Source organism: Polyergus mexicanus, unplaced genomic scaffold, assembly GCF_030449975.1.
Source record: "Polyergus mexicanus isolate NDT 795.1 unplaced genomic scaffold, iyPolMexi1.0 SCAF_26, whole genome shotgun sequence".
NCBI lineage: Eukaryota > Metazoa > Arthropoda > Insecta > Hymenoptera > Formicidae > Polyergus > Polyergus mexicanus.
The window spans coordinates 3,491,256-3,510,434 of NW_027223346.1; the positions used below are offsets into that span (position 1 = coordinate 3,491,256).

The 19,179-nt window shown below is 39.5% G+C and overlaps 1 protein-coding gene across 16 annotated transcripts in view; it reads left to right on the forward strand.

The window, feature by feature from the left end:
• LOC138943410 (uncharacterized) overlaps positions 1-19,179 on the forward strand; it is a 333,199-nt gene that overhangs the window by 174,359 nt on the left and 139,661 nt on the right. For 5 of the 16 annotated variants that reach the window (XM_070314242.1, XM_070314245.1, XM_070314246.1 and 2 more), the window contains exon 1: positions 7,169-7,495. The exons of 10 other annotated variants lie outside the window; for them this stretch is intronic. In XM_070314242.1, the coding sequence (XP_070170343.1) occupies positions 7,184-7,495 (312 nt within the window). In that variant the 5' untranslated portion in view covers positions 7,169-7,183. Of the gene's footprint in view, positions 1-7,168; positions 7,496-17,251; positions 17,575-19,179 lie in introns of those variants that run through there. One more of the 16 variants, XM_070314251.1, reaches the window with a different exon arrangement.

Below are 19,179 nucleotides of genomic sequence, written 5' to 3' on the forward strand. Positions count from 1 at the left end.
CGAGCGAGTCTCTTGGCAAATACAGACCATTTCACAGATCTTTGCTTCTAGATCTATCTTTGATGGCTTCTACGATAGAAATCTTTTTGCCATTTTCAACGCCTTTAAAGTTTTCAAGAAAACTTTCTACAAAATTTTAATCTAATTATCAATATATATATATATATATAATATTTAATATATTTTTATAAGATATTATAGTTTATAATATATTTTACGTAAATTCCAAGTTATTTTTTCATAACAATTCAATATTTTGTTTGCCACGTATAAATACTCTCTCTCAACAATAGTTTAATATTATTTATTCTGAACAGGATTCATGGGGGTTTATATTTTTAAAGATAATCGTATCGCGCGTGTAATTCGCCTTAATCGTCAGGACAAGCTTACCAAACTACGTAACGTTGCGGGCTTTGAGTTTAATATATGCCATAAGCCGCAAGAAACCTTCTCGGTATGTCTCGCGGCGTGTGCGAGAATTTATCCCACGGTGGTGTTCTTTTTCCCATTACCAAATGCAAATATGGGTCTAATTTTAATTTTACGTGTATTAAAATCCGGAATCTCTTGGTTACCCAGCTGACGGAGGAGGAAGAGAAGAAGAAGAAGAAGAAGAAGCTCGCTTTCAGGATAAGAAAGGCGGATGGCGTAGGGTTGCTACGAGGAGTGGGACGGGGGTTTCCGTTGGGATTAGTTGGAAAGCGATTTCATCCTCGTGGGTGGTTGCAGCGAAGAAAATGTTCCCTCTCTCCACTCTCACCTCGCTTTGGTGGAAAGCCGGGTGAAAACCAAAGCGCGAAATTAGAATACAAACCCATCAGTGGCGGTGTTGGTAATATTAGGAGCTCTCGTGAGGAAAAGGATAGGAGAAACGAACGAGAGGAGGAAAAGGAGGGGAGGAGGAGAAAGAGAGGAGTCAAACCGAGACAACAGGCAGATTTCGAAGGAAAGCGCACTTTCGACGAGACTCTAATTTACATACGCTCCATAAGATAGCGTAAGAGAATCCGCGCCGTTCTCCCGGAAAATACTATAGTTGGTTAAGTCGCTTGCGACGGAAAACACGATACAAATTGTGGTATGTATGTGTTATTGAAATTGATTTCCTCGTGTCTCTCTCTTTCTCGATCTTAATTTTCTAATTAAAATAAGTATAGATTTATATCCCGGATCTGAAAAGAAAATCCTACGACATGTAGTATAGAAAGGGAAGTAAAATTAATTTATCGTGCGGTCATTGTAATTCACGTTGAACTAGCAAGTCTTCCTGGTGCTAATGGACGTTTATTGCGACGACTGTGTTCGCTCGACCGGTGCGGTGGTCCGAGAGCCAGGTGGGCGGACAAAGAAGCCCGATTCTCTGGCCATCGAGGGTAGATCCAGACGGAAAGTTTCCACGAGCTTCGAAGTCTAGACCGACCGACGGAAACTTTGGTTCTCGATGGTTGCTTGGTTAGCTGGAAACTCGGTGAAGCCCAGTCAGCGTCCTGGCGGACCGCGTTCTCTCCTCGTAGCTGAGTTACATCGTCAACGGCGTTCACGTGGACACGATTCTCCTCCTTGTTCTCGCCTCTCGCCCGTGTCGACGATAATTACCGCGGTGACCGCTTTTGTCCGGCTCGAATCATCGGGGTTTCCTTCTAGTTTCGTCGACGCTTTCGTCGAATTTGGTAAACGGTCACTCCCTGCCGATTACATCGCAGATGAGAGGAAAATTTCTAGGTCAAACGCGTAAACTTGAAACAAAGACTTCTCTTTTAAAAGATCGAAATCGATAACACACAAAAGTTTACTGGCTATCGAAAGATCTTGTTGTGACAAATCTATCAAAGTTTTAAACTAAATTTACTATTAAAATTTTATTATACCATTTAACAATAATAAGCAAAATTAAAGATGTACAATTAAATATAGGAACAATTTTTTTTGATATTAAATATATACACATATTTCGTGTAATGTACTTTTGATATGTAGATTTTTCTCAAGATGAGGTTGACAATCTCAGCTTATAAAGTTAATTCGCATTAGATGCTGAGATTCTCTATATTATCATTGAATATATATTTATATATGATTTTGAAAAAAAAAAAAAAAAAAACAAAAAAAAAAAAAAAAAAAAACAATAACTATTTCGTAATAAAATGATTACTTCGTTTCTTTCGTCGAGTCTCACATACAAAGTTTTATCGGATCTGACATACTGACGCGAAATATGCGAAACATTCCGCGAGTACGGTGTTGCGCGCAGCACATAAAGTATGCATCTAGAAATATATTTCGGGGGAAACGGCTTTCTTCCCTCCAGCCTACCGAATAGACCGGGAGTATGAGATAATAGTCGCTTATCCCGTAAATATCCTTCTACGCGTATATGGGTCTGTGTCTTATAAATAAAATAGTGACTCTTAAAAAATAGGGGAGTATTATTAACTCGCATTAGAGGGTGGTCCTTCACTGACAGCACAAGGCTCTTGGTTGCTTTTCTTCGCCTCCTTCCTTTACTATTCTATCGAGGGTCGGGGTCACGTCGAAGACGCAGCTGATGCCGTGGCACCGCAAGTTCATAAAATAATCCTCCGTCGCGGCGCAACGGATTAAGAAAATAGAGAGATACTGCATGCGAGCGAAAAAAAAAAAGAAAAACGCTCGCAGTGAGAAAAGAGGGTAGAGAATCGGCAGCCTTCATAAGTCATAATGTAACGGACACGGTTCAGAAGTTTCAACGCGTAAGATATATTTTATTTAGTTGAATCGTACAATTCTTGGAGAAATTTGAATTATCGCTTAAAATTTTGTCAATCGAAAAGAAAGATATCTCTTGCGTATTTATTTCAAATTTTGAATATTTTTGAAGAAAGATTATCTAGTAAATGTATTTCCAAAATTTAATATTTCACAATTGCTATAAAAATCTTGATCATTACGTACATATGTTTGATTCTTGAAATTGCACATTTTTATTTTCCTACAGGAATTTATTTTTTGAATAATCTATATACTCGACGATATATATATGTATTGCAATAAATAGATAAATGTAGAAATAAGGCAAAGACAAGGATCGCTTCGTTCAATAAATGACGATAGCGGCAGAAAGGGACGTTCTTCCTTTTTAGGCTTTAGCGACTGCCGAGATATTCCGTCGTCGGATCTCTAAAGTCGTGACGCTGCGTGATATGATCTTTTAATGGTCGCTTTGTGGCTCGATCCATCGAGATCTAAGAAGGCTGACGGTTGGCTGGCGCAAGCTTCTCTACCTTGTCGTCTTTGTCGTGCAAGCGCCAGAAACGTGACTCCTTCCCTTTACACGATGTCTTCTCCCTCGCTCCTTGGTCCTAACCTCATGCTTCCCTCTCGTTAACGAAGCGAGAGGACCGTCCGACCGACCGGCGGCTGTGTTGGTGCTTAATTTTCCCCTCGTAATTACGCGGGTAGAGTGCGCAAGACGAAGACCAAGTATTGTACGAAGGAGGGTGCAGGCCGTGGGGACTGGCTCGTATATCCGACGTAGCTACATGCCTACCCGATGTGTAGAACTCCTGTCGAATCTCCTCCCCGGTGCAGAGAAAGACGCGACAAATTTTAAAGACGATTACTGCCTTTCCGGTGCTCTGGATTTTTTATACAAGAAAATCTCATTTCATTCGAGGAGCAATGTAAAATTTAGGCCAAGTGAATGTAAATAATATAATTAATGATATTAACTGAGAAATATTATTTCAAAGATATTTTTTTATACAGAAAATTTAATCGATAATCTCAATCGGTAGATCCGAAGATGTATAAAGGTGGATTTGCATGTGTATTTATACGGTGCGACAATCTTAATTACGGCGACTATAGGGATGGAAAGCAGACTGGCAGCCCGAGCTCGGGTTGGGCGGTCGCATGAATTGGCTATTAGTAGTTCGAAACAGTATGCTCTAATGGCGACCTGTTGGCCTTTGCCCGCGTCGTTGGATTTGCCCATATCCGTTCTCTCGCTCGTCCTTCATTAGTGCGAGGCCTTGTCTGACAGAGCGCGACGGCGAATAGCACTGAGCCTGAGTTTAAAAGCCATCTTCAGTTTGACGAAATGGACAAAGTGTTCGACTGGAACTATTACCGGAAAATTGCTATCTTTGATGGCTCTATTGTCGCCGATGACGACGTCGAGTTTTGAATTCGAGTCTGTATTATATAAGCTGTCAAGATTACTTGCCTAATCGGAAGTAGATAAAGGATAAGAAGAGACAAAGGGCGCTGTCTTTCATATTCTTGTTGCAAATTTCTTTATTCGGCGCGAATGCAGTTCTTTCTGTACGACGCTACGAATTCCTCGAATTGTTCGTGCTACTTCAGCTATTTTTGCAGACTGCGCGAGACGTTAACCAGAGCGGAAGAATCTTTTTAAAAGAATGCAGGCAGAGAGCAGCAATACAATCCCACCCACGAGCTAAGAAAAGATAGGACGGGAGGTTGAGGATTTTCTCAAAGGGTTCCGTTCACTCGTTCGCCCTTTGTTTCGTGATGCCAGCTTCGTAGCGGCGAAGCTATTGACTCGTTCTGCCCGGTATTTCCCTCTTTTCTTTGATTTTCTCTTTGTAGGAAGACACGCGGAGACTCGATAATGGCGTTGAAATATTACACGACGAATTCGTCCTCTGCGCCACTCGAATTCCGTTTATGCAATTCTTCTAATATATTTTAGGAAATAGATGCGTGAGATGTTGTGACATTTATATGATAATTATATCATTAAATTACAAGGTGCGATTAAAATCTCTTTAAATTATTCTAAAATTTATAATACTTCTTTGTATAAAATGGCATATAAAAGAGAAATTAAGAGAAGTACTCTCGGGTCCGTTTGTAACTCTATAAGATAATGGCCTCAAGTATGTATTGTACATATAGTTATTTCTCTATTTCTTTAGTTAGATCAATGTTTCGCAAATGATGTCGCTCGCGAATGACGTGGTGTTTTACTGTCGACGTTCCACGAACGTGCATCGGTCATTTTCCGTGAAGAGCGATCGGTGGCGGATTTCCATTCGCGCGATATTTCCTCTCTCAACGGATCTTGTTCACGCAAATTTCCCAAGTCATAGGATCTCGCGAAGGGATGAAAGCATTTTGTTGCTTTTTCCTCGCTCTCTCTCTCTCTCTCTCTTGCTCCCTTTCTCTCCATACTCCCGGTCGTTACTTCGATAGAATCCAAAATCCTAGCGTTTCCACCGCCCTGCCGTGAGTCTGGCACTCCTTAAATCGAAGCGATGTCTAAGAGATCCCTGCAGCGTCGCCCTACAGAGCTCTCTACGCCACCTCGGGGACGCTCTGCACGGAGTCTTTACAATACGTCCTCGGCACAGCCAGCTACCCTTTCTCTTAACGTCCAAAGTTTTCAAAGTACGACGTTCAATGGGGGCCGTCGTATATATGGCTATCACCCCTTAACGTCCCGCACGTCCTTCGCCTCGTCCGCTCGTCCGTTTTCCCTGCCTTCGTACTTCCTCCTTCTTTTTCCACGTCCTGCGCCTCGACCGACCGAAGCTCATGCTCCGAAAAATGCCGGAATCGTACACCGAGAATTGGCTGCGCGCGGGGACTGAAACAATTTTATGGGAACGTAATGGTCCCGAAAAATTTCATTTGTCCGCGCAGTGTGATACATGGCGATCATCATACGTGACATTCTCAGGACAATGGAAATCGCACTTGTGAAATCCTAGGTTTCTCGTCGATATAATATCATTGATCAAATTAATTTGTTTTTCCCCTCGCGAGATAATTTATAGTGATTTTTATCAAGATTCACTCGAATTCAACGTTACAATAATGTGTCATAGGTTGCCGAAACAGCCAGCTATTTAACGTCTATAGTTTTTCGCAAAAAGTATTACTTTATAATAAATAATTTGCATCTTTTTTTTTTTTTTTTTTTTTGTCTGCTCATCTTATCACGGATCTTAACATGTAATTGATTTATGTATTCTTCGTTGTGGTTCTCGTACGATTTTTTAAGCGAGAAAGATTTTCGTCAAAGCGTAGAAACATAGAAACATAGAAACACATAGAAACTCTTATAGAAATTCGTAGAGTGCGTTCTGGCGGTTCAAGGAGGACTTGAATGATACGGCTACGTAGAGATACGACGAGACGGGTCTTCCTTTCCTCGTTGGGTGGCTGACTGGCCGTCCTTTGTTGACGGCCTCCGCCGTTCCACGGAAACAGCCGCCAGGAAGCGAGCTAGCGCAACGAAGAGGACGCCCACCACCGTGACGTCATACACCACTGACTTCATCTCGTTATGTTACGTTCCTCGACGAGACGTCGGATGCAGGAAGCCTACCGTTTCTCCCTATTTCTCTCTCTTTCTCTATCTCTTTGCCCTATCTTCCTCGTTTTCTCTTACTTCTCACGTGTCTTTATCATTTCTGTCGGCTGTTTATATTATTATTCCGCTTCTCTGTTCACATAAAATTTAATTCAATATTATTATTCAATAATATAACTTTGATTTTGCGTGATAAAATTGAAAAAATTAAAAGAAGCTTCGAGAAAAGAGAATGATTAATTTTATTAATAAATTGCGTTTTCTTTCCTTTCGTACAATTAGTTACTTATTTTTCAATTTAATTGTATGTATCTTTTTCTCTTCTCTCTCTCTCTCTCTCTCTCTCTCTCTCTCTCTCTCTCTCTCTCAGATTGTAAAAAAAATTGTTAATAAAAAAATAAGAAAACAAAATTTATTAATAAAATTTAGTTACTTCATTTTTTTGAAGCTTTTTTTTCTAATTTTTTTCTTTTATCGCGCGAAAGTTAAAGTTGAATCTATTATCGAATAATTGAATTAAGTTATGTGAACAAGAGGAGGATGATAGTATAAGTGGCCAATAGAAATGATAAAGACACATGAAAGATAAGAGAAGATAGGACATAGAGATAGATAGATAAATGAAGAGAGAAGGAGAGAAAGGGCATATCTTGTATGCGCTTCTAACATATTCAAATTAGGAAAAGATAAACGTTGGATAAGACTTGTTGGGACAGCTATATAGAATACTCAATGTCAAGACACAGGTGAGGGGAGGAGCATGTTGATTTCGATTAGGAGCTTCGTGATCTTACAAGAGTCCGGGGTTCCAACTAAGTAAGTAGGTGTCCGAACACGAGCAATCTAGACAAGGGGAGGAAGATGGTGGAGGGAGAGAGCGAGAGTGTGACTCAGGTCGTCGCTGTTGTCGGCGGCACCGTGAATTTATGGGGCCGTAACAGCGACAAGTGGTTCACAAGTCGCCGGTGGCATCACCGTTTGGCGCCCACCCCGAGAAGAAGGGCTTTCTCGTTTCGCTCTCACCTCCCTTGCCCGGAACGAAATAAATTGGGTTTACCGAGGAGGAGACATCTCGTTGCCTCCTCTAGTCTGCGCGCGGATGTCGGATGTACGGATTTGCCGGTGACATCGCCGACTTTATACGCCGGCTCTGCGTCGCACGCCGTGTCACCGGTGAGATAATTACGCATCCTTGAATAATTATACGCTTCCGCTTGAGCGCGCATACATCGAGATTGCATGGTAATTCTCAATTATATCACTCATATTTGTCTATTATTATCCTTAGATATCGTGATTATTTTAAATGAATATTTTTAGTGAATCTTTTTTAACTTAATGATTTTTAAAATTATCGCTTTAAAGTTGTGGGATGTAAGAGAAGCTCACACTTAATCAATCATTTAATAATGATTAATTAACGAGTTTTATAATACTATCTCCAAGCTCATCTTTACATTCCTTGAAAGATCGAGGCGCGCGCCCTACTATCCTTTTTTTTTTTTTATTTTCTTGACTCTATCTCTTCTCGTCTCGCGTCTCGCACCATCTCTTGCAAAAGGGGATTCACGCGATAACGCCTGGCGATTCGATTTGATCCGAGGCGGTGTGAAAGTGACGGCCGTCCGCCTCTTTCTCTCTCATCTGGCGCCGAGCGCTTTGTAGGTCGCGCCGCACCCCGACTACCCCTCTCGAGAGCGACGGTTTAAAGCGTATTAATTAACCCTTTATTAGACCCGAGCGCAAACCGCCGCGCGCTGGCGCGAGATGAGCCTGATTCAGGGGTGCTACCGGCGCGTCTGGATTCGCCCTGGGTATCGTTCAGTATTTATGAAAAGCTTCCAGAGGAGGATATTTCTAGGCACCTCTCTTGTTTTCTCGCTCTCTCTCTCTCTCTCTCTCTCTCTCTCTCTCTCTCTCTCTCTCTCGTTCTCACTACTTAATTCGCTATAAACTTGTGATAAACTAAATTCCATTCTTGTTGCAATGTACACGACGTTATTACAAAATTTTTACTGGCTTCTCACACAATGAATTATTGTATTAATTTGATTATAAAAATTATAACATTGAACTTACGACGAGAATATTTTTTTCCATTTTTTTATCCAGAATTATTTTTTATTCTTTTCGGATATCTATACATATATTCGCAATATTATCTTGACAACAAAATTTATAATCTCGAATCTCATATTTATTTTGATTCCTATTTGATCCGGACAAATTATCTGGCACAAAATATAGAGATTTACGTGAAAAGAGACGAGTATCTTATTGCAAATAGAGCGCTCCTTTTCTATCAAGTAATCGGCATTCATTCTCCGATCTCGCGAATCTATCGATATATCCGAACGACGGATACTTTGATATCTTTAGCGAGCGAAACTTTTAACAGTCCTTTCATTTCAACGAATGCTTTTCGTTCACTAAATTGAGATGTTCCTTGCGATCGTCATTATCCGTTTACCTCGCTGTTCCGACAAATAGCAAATCGCAGAGAAGGAGAGAGGAAAAGAGCAGAGCTCTGCGACAGAAGTTTGAAGGAGAGAGAGAGGGCCGTTTGTCTGTCGAATAGTCCACATATATCGCTCGTAACGCTCTCTCTCTCTCTCTCTCTCTTCCCTCTTCGGACCGAGGGATGAGTGTGCTCAATTTGCCACGTCGAGGGTCGCAGGACCCGGTGTACCTACGCGATGGTGGGTAGGTATGGAGAGGGGTGGAGGGGTGGGAGGGCGAAGGCAGAGTCGTTGGAGGGTGTACGGGTCCCTTAGAGAAACGTAGGACGAGGTCGGAGATGTAGGGCCTCGGGTGGCACGATGTACGACGGGATCGAGATGAGATTGTCCCGCCAGGCTTCTCCGTCTCGCTTCTACTGTACTCACAAACCACCCTTTACCCTTAACGGCCCTCTTCTTCGATAAACTCTTTACACGGCACGAGTCATCGATGCCTCACTACTTTCGGGATCATCGTAAAGTACGTGGCTTGCTTTAAAACCTTTTCAAGGAGAGTCTGTTACGGAGAGAGAGAGAGAGAGAGAGAGAGAGAGAGAGAGAGAGAGAGAGAGAGAGTACGTGCTATATATTTTATTGCGAATCATGTATATTTTAACTGTATAAATTATATATTTATAATTATATTTAATAATTAGCATATACGCTATACCTATGTATTTTAGAATTCTCGAATTTTTTTTCTTTTTTATATAGCAAAGACATTAATCTTTCTTATATTAATTATAATTTATGATTTCTATTGTCTGTTTTAATTTAAAAATTAGCGTTTGTTAATTTTGTGTCCGCTTATAACGTGAAAATATATAAAGTAGTTAGATAGAGTATTTGATAGAGAGAGATATACATAAAATTATGACGGTTATTCAATAACTCTTTCTTTCTCTCTCTCTCTTCCTATTAATTGTCTTTTTAATTTAAGCGCGATACATCTCTAAAACAATCCGAAAATAAAATATATTGTAATGCGGTTATAATAATCATTTCTGAAAAATGCGCATGCAGAAAGTGCGTTTAAGCGAGGTTTATTGGTCGAGGATCGTAAGCGATGTCTCGGCTCAGTCAGAAGACGCAACGTGCATTTGATAGCCCTATCCTGGGGCAAAGACCTGTCGGTAGGCAAGGGAGGATGATTTTCGGGCGCAAACTCGAGTAAGAGGCGACTGAGGAGTAACATAGAGAGGGAGAGGATGGGAGAACAGGGAGCTCAATGGGGTGGGATTTCACGAGATGAGTTTAGACACACGTGGAGACTTAGACGAGAGACGGGACGAGACGAGACAATGCGGATATTGGACCGGGGAAATATGGAGGCAAAGTAAGTAAGACGAGTTGTCGATATCGAGAGAGGAGACGGCGAAGATGGCGACGGCGCAAGATAACGCCGGTAGACAAACTTTCGGGGGTGAGGTGGATTCCTTGGCAGTTATCAGAGCCCCGCCGCAAAGGTAAACGTAAGCCTTTAGTTTGGAAGTCCGGAGAGAGTTTCTTGTCATAGGATAGGCGAGGTAACAAGCGGCAAAGTATCGTCGTTGATATCCGAGATTGCGGATTACTGGTAGTAAGACATAATATGTTCCATCAGACGTATAGCGTCGCGTCTCGTCGTATATTATAATAAATTCATACGCGAATAATATAAGATTTCATTATTCGATCGATTAATTTCTAGATAACGAGATGTGTACCGTGAGGATAATTAAAGCCGCGTCACATCTTGTAGATTGACAATTTCACATCCAATCGCTAAAAATGTGTTGGGATTTCCGTATTTTCCGTAATCGATGTCGTTGAGGCGAACAGATATATCGAAAGGGAAAGGATCGAGTTCAATCGTGCGAGATTCGCGGGGAGATCTACCGATCGATTTTTAGCGTAAAGCTGAGGAGGAACGAGGGGGAATTGTCTGCCCCTGCAGGCTCATTCACGAGGGGCATTCGTCGAACGTTTTGCGACGGGTTAGTCGAGCTTGCCCGCTGCAGGAGCGAAAGTAGGACCTGTTTAATGGAGCTCGAGCCATTCTGGAAATTTGATCGGCGAGAACAGCAAGCCAGCCAGCCAGCCGTTCTTTCGTGTCCCCTCTACGTCTCCTCGTCGTCGTCTTTTGCTCTTATTTGCTCTTTTTCTCCGCTCACTCCGAGCGAGAGTCCTATCTTCTTCCCTCGCATTCCTCTACGGATTCGAGTTGCTTTCCCAACTTTGATTTGATTCCGTGTCCTGTTCTTTTTCTCAATTGCACGCCCGGTGCAACGATTGAGAGCAGCGATTTTAGAAGATTTCCGAGCGCAGAATATTGTCACCCAGCTCTAGATACGTGATTTAATGATACGGAATTTAAAATATTTTAAAGAATAGTTAGCTTTGTTATATTTTTAATTTGTATACACTATACACGTACATATGTACATATTCTTTTATATTGAATCATTGAAAATGTCACTAATTAAAACAAATAATAAGATTTTACTGAAGATCAGTGAAAATACTCACAGTTTGCACCTCCGTCTATTTTTCACTGAATATAATAGCAAGATATTGAGAAATCAGTCGATCATTATCACTAATTTTTTTTCAATGACATTTCAATATTTGTCAGTAATAATACACTATTTACTAAAAGAGCACATAAATAAAAAATAAATAAATATTAATTTATATATTTATATATGTATAATAAAACTTTATGACATATGTTAATATTAATTCACGTCTTATAAACATTGTAAATAGTATTAAATATTATTGTTTTTATTAAAGAAAGAAATAATTTATACATAAATTCTTCTACACAATTAAATAATTATAATATTTAAAAAATTGGTTTTTTATAGTTGTCGTTAAAGTTCTTATAGTCACTATAATGTAGATATCTACTCTTTGTTCGACATTGACCGAATGGCGATGAACGTAAAGAACGGAAGGAGGACAAAGATGAATCAGAGATAAGGTCTAGGTCTGGCGTCGGCAGTTTTGAAAATTTACTGTCTCCTTGACTATGGCAGCTAGGCAAATGTAACGCTTTCTGTTTGCATGTAAAGTATCGTCAGTCGACTGACCATAGAGGCCATTGTACCGACGTACTAATGTAGATGTATGCGAGGTATCGCCGTGCTCTCTTCGTCGAGAGACGATACGAACTCCGGCAGGAAGTGACGTGCTCGTGAAATGGAGTGAAAATTCTATGGCAGGAAAAAGCCATGGTCAGCATTATGTAGGGAACCTATCGTATATATAGAACTTTCATCCATATATACTACTTTATTTACGAATTGTTTTGACCCATTTGGAGAAAAATTTTTTCTTTAAGTTTAATTAATGCGACATATTTGGGACATCTTTTTTTTTTATTTTATCATTTTACACACTTTTGTTTTTCTTATATTATAAAATTAAAAATATTTTTTATTAAAGTTCTTTAATCTGTGGAGGGTATCATTTGTATTTTTAGGGAAGAATGAGAAAACATAATTAGGACAAATTTCATAGAGAAGGCTTATAACTTGGCGAAGAGTTGTTTGCTCGACCATTCTCTAGGCATCCATCTTTAGCTGACCCTGTCAACGGAGAAACGAGGACCCTCCATGGTCGTTGCTTGACTAGCAAACATACCTCGACCGTTGGTCCTTCCATTCTGTCGTACCCCAACCTATCTGTATCGGCGGGAGATTTCTATTTAAATGAGAATCCATTAGAATCTCGAGACAGACGCGCACGGCATCGAGTCGGAAAGTTTCCTCCTACCGGATGCTAATCAGCATTTCCTGTTCAGTCTGGCCCCCATCTTTTTAACAAGGATGCCTTTCTCCTGAACATTCACGTCAAATTATTTTGATTTACAATTATACGCGCGCCTACTGTGTAATATTCGTGATGAAATGCGGATTTTCAGGCGATTCTTCAAAGAAAAATTCTCTAAATAATAATATTATTGTTTTTTTACGAATCGAAAGATTAATAGAACGTAAATTGCTTCGTATCTAATTTGACATAACATTGGAACGATAGAAGGAAAATTAAGTAAATTATAATTCTACGCGATATAATAATTTTAATTTTGACCGGCAGACGTGGTTAAATCTGTATTAGATACTGAAGCTTCGTCGAATTGTCAAAGCTCTCGCCGCAAGCTTTGATGTTAATGTGCAAGGGTTCTAGTCTTTCTCGAAATTAGCGCTAATACGCATTCAAAGTGTCCGCGGATAAACCGACACGTGTGAATGCGAACGAGGTCTTGAGGGCGTAACGACGGTAAGCGAGCGTGTAGCCGTGCTTGTACCGCATGACCGTGACGTGAGCGGCCCGTGCCTATTTACGTGCCTCCAGTATTGGCAACCATCATTAAGAGAGAGCATCGGACGGAGAAGGCGCGTGGTGAATAAGAGCGAGACGGGGCATATAGAAATGACAAAGCCGCTCGTTAGGCCCTCCGAGGGTCCTCGCGAGCTTTGCCAAGGGTGAGAACGTGCTTAGACCTCGATCTATCCCTTCGACCTCTGCCTTTCCATCCGCTCTCTCCCTCTACGGTTCGCTTCGTCGCGTATTCTTGAACACCCTTTTCGCAATGGTCACTTGTGGGTTTCGAGGAAGAAGCCCCGAAAACGGCTTCTCTCACCATCGATGGTCATTGGAGTGGAATAAGAATTTTGTTATCGCGTTTCTCAAATATTTGCGAGCATGCCAAATGGCTCGTATCTTCTGTTGAGATTGCTGGAGAACGCAAATATTTCTCAGCTCGTGGTTTACACACACACATATGTTTGAGTAAAAATTTCTTCCTTGTCCAGATGATAAGATTTGACATAAATGCGTGATTATATATACATATTTATTTTACCCAATTATATACTTAAGATATAATTAAGCACGCGTTAAGAAGGTTGGAAGCAAGAATCGCTGATTAGCGTAGCCGTTCGTTGGAACAAGTGTTAGCGCCGGTAGCTGCGAGATGCAGCAAGTGTGAGTTGCCGCATCGGTAGCAATTACGCGTTGACTACACCCATCTAATGCCGCTTCGCTCGTAAACACTCCGTCGTCTTCTCTGTTACTGCCTTCCGCCTCCTTGCTCACGGGAGCGTCGCGTTCTACGAGGATGTTTTGGCGCAGTTATGTTACGATACACACAGGAAATTATGAATCGCGACATCTCCACATTAACTAATCAGTATTGTCATTAGAAAATGATAATACGAATTAAATATATGTTTTATTTAATGCATTGCTGCATATCTTTCCACGATCTTTTCTGTATCTGATCTTTTAGCTTTCTTTTTCAAGACGATAATCGTGACAAATAATATATATATAGTATATGGTATAGTATTTTATATTTTTTTATTTGATTCTTTATATATTTAAAAGATTTATTAAATTTATTTAACAGGTTATATAGTACAATCGATGGCATACGTACGATGCGATGAACAATAATGACTGATTCGAGTTTAAATTAGCCTTGCGCTTGATTTTTTTGATAAATTGTTCAATATTTCATAAACCGTATTAGGTATCGTATTATAGAATATTATTATCATTTTTTTTTCTCCGACTTTGCACGTTCTTATACAATTCATAAGAGGTACATAAATGTACGAGGCCAGTTCCGAGGGCTGTTCCAGTTGTCATTAATCATCAACGTGATCTAGCGGTGGTCTCATGATTTACGGAGCACCTTCCGCGTTACTGAAACCGCGACAATGTGACGGGATGACGGTGGTTCGGAGAAGTCGTCCTCTTCGTTTTCGTCATCGCCGTCGTCGTCGCAGTCTGCCGTGGGAGTTGGCAATCAGTCAGGTTGACGGTCTCGCCGGCGTAGGTGACCCAAGGTGCCGCGGGTGCGTTCCATCACTTTCCACCCGTGATGTATGCATGAGGTCGCGGTCGGTGGCGACACACACACACACACACACACACAAACATACATACACATACGGATCCACACGCTGCCCCCAAGTAGCTGACTCCTCCATCTCTCGCCTTGCTATTTCCCTATGAATATATGAATCGAACTGACGGAGTTATATGGCAGTGCGCACTCATGGGGGCTCGTAGGCGCGTTTGCGAGATGCGGGATTCCTGGTTTCCATGCCCCTCTCGGTATTACACTAATACCATACGGATATGTATCATGCCGGACATGATGGGTCATTGGTTTGCGGAAATAGGGACGTTTCGCAATTTTTATTTGCCAAGCGCGATGTGTCTGTTCAAAAAGTTTTCGTATGTCGCACATTTGTTTCTTGTTATATAATGTGCAAAATCCTATACATAAATTTAGGTCAATTAATTTTTTCTTCCTATTTAAATTCATCTCGGCCATTTTTTTTCATTTCGGTTACATTAATTTTGATTATCATTTTAAAATTAATATCTTTACTCTGTAAATTTTCACGCCAAATACAATGGAATTTTTTATTGTTGATTTATTTTTTGTTAACAATTTTCAAGAATCGATTTTAATATTATCTGCGGATTTGAGAAAATGCAAAGACAAAGTTATCATTATATTGACGTCTTGAAATAAATCTTGTTGGCGCAATATAACGCGGATGTCGTCGTTGGATCTTACCACGTGTCCCTTCGGACTCCAAAAAGGCCTAAGTCCGGAGCTTAACAAGTTGCGCGCACTTCGCGTGGCAGACAATCCGGCCTACAATGTTACAGAGTGGTAATGGAGTTAATTGCCGGCAAAGGACGAAACCGAGGGCTTACAAGTTAAGATAGCCCGCGCACCTGATACCAACAAATTGCTCGGTTCTTACGTTACCGCGTGACGCAGTGTCGCCTTCCACTGGTCGCTGTAATCACGAGGCGTCGAGCGACTGACACAATAATGCTTTAATCTTCAAAAGTCGCGTAAGAGATCATCATCGTCATTGTTAATCTTATAATTGTGTCGCGATTTATAATGACACAAATGTTAGAGTGGGTCCGTTTTTTTCATTTTTTTTTCGTTTTTTTTTCGTATCATCTAAGAGAGAAATATTAAAGAATAATATAAAATTATTAATTTATTTAATTTATAGAGAATGTAATCTTTAAATGTACCTTATCTTGCTTTTCATAAGATCAGATATAGACTGAGAGACTCAATATTATTTAATCATAAATTTTCTATAGTTATTTTTAAGTCTTTTAACAATTCTTGAAATGAATTAAATTGGATCAAACATATAAGAGAGTGAGAGAAAAATTTCTTAAAATTAATTTTTACGGTCAACTGCTATTGTAATCTGAAAAGAATATATAGGGGAAAGTTGGATAAAACCGGGTACACGAGTCAAACCGGGTCCCCCTGTTTTTTCGTAATAATGGTTGCTATCTATGGCTAACTTGTGTTATTAATTGTAGATTGACGTCGTCATTATTTTAAAACAAATCAAGCCCCTATGCACATGATATTTCTTTTTTAATAAAAGTTCAAAGTTTTTAATCCCCCCAAAAGATCGATATCGAGGCAAGAAACGAATCGTCGGGCACTTTTTCCGTATAGAGCATCTGTTTCGGTAACTGTGACATTGCATTCTGTATATATTAGAGAGTATATCATATTAGTTTTGATCGGCATTTTATAGGCCGAAATATATACAACTATCGTATTTGTTACTTTTCTTGTGGCGGGGCAAAACCGGATACTTACACATGTCATATAATGAGAAGAGGGAGAACTGTTATCCTGACTTTGCGTCTCTACACAAAGTAGTTGAAAACAAAAATTAACGTTCGAAAAAAGAAATCGTTAAAAAAAAAAAAGCTTTTTGAAACCCCTAAAGTTAAAAAATTAAATAAGGAAGTCCTACATCAATGTCGCGCGAACAAGAGGATATCTTTATTTGTGATTTTTATCAACAGAATACATCTTTATATTGATTTTGATTAAAATAAATCTAGATTTTCTAATTACACGACGTTTTGCATATTTTCAAATAGATACCCGGTTTGATTCTACCGGTAGGACAAAACCGGGTACTTTGACTTCTCCGCAAAATCTTATTATTCTTGATATTCTGAAAATTTTTTTTTCAGCGATTGGCTTTATTTTCTCATAGTTTAAGGTTCACTAGAGACCACTAACGGTCGGCAAATTTTTTTTTTACTCTCAGATTTCTTGTAGGAAGACAAATCCAAAAAGGTACCCGGTTTTATCCTGCTTTCCCCTGCATTGGTATATATATTCCAATATTTTTAAAGAGCAACATGCGGCAATTTTCTGTTAGTCCAATGATCGCAAAATGAATGACGAAATAATTACAAGGGCGGATATCATTACGCGTGTCGCGTAATGCGCGTCGCATAATAACAATTAACGGATCCGAGTTAACATCGTACGCTGGAAGTTTCCGAATTCGAGCGCTACCGTGTACGTGCGTGAACGAAGGTCAGATTGCGCGGGCTTCGTCATTAAGTGTGGATACGCTCTGATAATATCTTCAGACTCGAATTCCACGATGGAGAGACTGCGACGGTGGTTTACTCGTTACTCGTTACCCGCGCGAGCACGACGACATCGACGGCAGAGAATGGTTCGCGAAATAGGATAATGCCCTCGACAGGACGTTCCGCCGACGTTGCCGAGGGATGACGACTAGCGCGACACAGAAAAGACATTAGCTGCGAGAAAGGCGAGCCAGAGGGGCTTAGGGTCTTCTCGGAGACGATAGGATGATGATGGTGGAACTGCGAGAAACTCATTGCCCGGCTGGAACTGTCTCGGACCAAGGAAAATTACGAGGACGTTTCGTTCGTACTCTTTTTAGACCTCGTTTTTTTAAACCGCTGTCTATCCTCACTGGATGCTATTTGAGGACGTAATTTATGTGTTTTTTGCATGATAAATATTTTTCATATATGTATACACGATGTTTCTAAAACTATGTCAGAGATTTTAATGGACTTTAAAAATGTTCCTATAAACATGGGTCCAAAAATGCTTTCCCTCCGAATTATAGCCCCCTAAAGTTGAGGGGAAAAAATCATCAAAACCATATAAAAATGATAGTCGCTATTAATTATTACGCTGTGCAAAATTTCAACAATCTGTGAAAAATTCTCCGAGAGCTACAATAAATTTTCGATTTTTTCCCCTCAACCTTAAGGAGCTATAAACTCGGAAGGAAAGTATTTTTTGGAACTTTCTTTATATTTTGACCCCCAGAGTATGCCCTTAAAATCTCCGACATAGTTTTAGAAATATCCTGTATATACATATATATTATGCATATATCTTTCTTATGATGCAATAGTATAAACGCACAGCTGTAATAATGAAAAATTTAACAATATAGAATAGATACAATCAATAAAAGATATAATTTATAAAAATATTTGTATGGAATTATATTTGATATGGAAAACTCAATAACATATATAATAAGATATATATATAATTTTTATAATTTATATTTATATTTTTTTTTTATTTCAAAGTAGTTACACTGGCGCAGTTGTTTTGAAATTTTAAAAAACAATGCAAAGTATTATTAATTTATAGAAAATTTTTAGGATCAATTTTTGATGATCTTCAAATATTTATTGCTTCTTATAAGATCAGATCTGAGAGATATGAGAGATTTCAATGGTTCGTTTTCGATGTAACATGCAAACTGCTTGAAATATTAATAATATCGCTAGATTGTAATTAATATCTCAGATATAGACATGTTAATTAGGCGTATAACTCTTTGTTAGACGGTCACGACGAATTATTTCCAGCAGTCTGCGGTTAGACTTTGATTAACTATTCGCGCTATACCTTATTAATTATTAACGTCGTCAGTTTTGCCGGTTCAATTAAAAATCAATTTTGTAGGGTCCACTTAATTGGTTCGTTTCGCAACGCGACGTTGAATATTACCTTACCACCTATATAACCTTTTGTCTCGTGGCATCGTCTTATCGGGGCCGTGCAGGATTAATCGCTTATCAGGCTCAAGACTCACGTGCAGGCGGGGATTTAATTGAAGCAGGAATATTAATTAAATTATACAGTCTACGGAGCCATTTCTCGAGCTATCGGGACTCTCGTACAGGATTGATTAAATATTTTAATAATAAATGTTGACATACATACACATACACATTATAAGCAAAAACATTTCAGAACGGAATACTTATCGTGAGAACGAACTAATATACGTACACGTTGTAACGTTATTATTTTTCTATACATTATATTTAGAAAAAAATAATAAATGACAAAATAGCAAAATGTTATTATCGTTCATTGTCTTTTATGCACTTTTATTTCTGTTTTTTTTATTTGTTTTTTTTTTCATGAATTTAAAAAGTTTTTTCTAAAGTTAATGATATTAGCGCTAATAGTACTCTGCGTTGATACCACTGCTT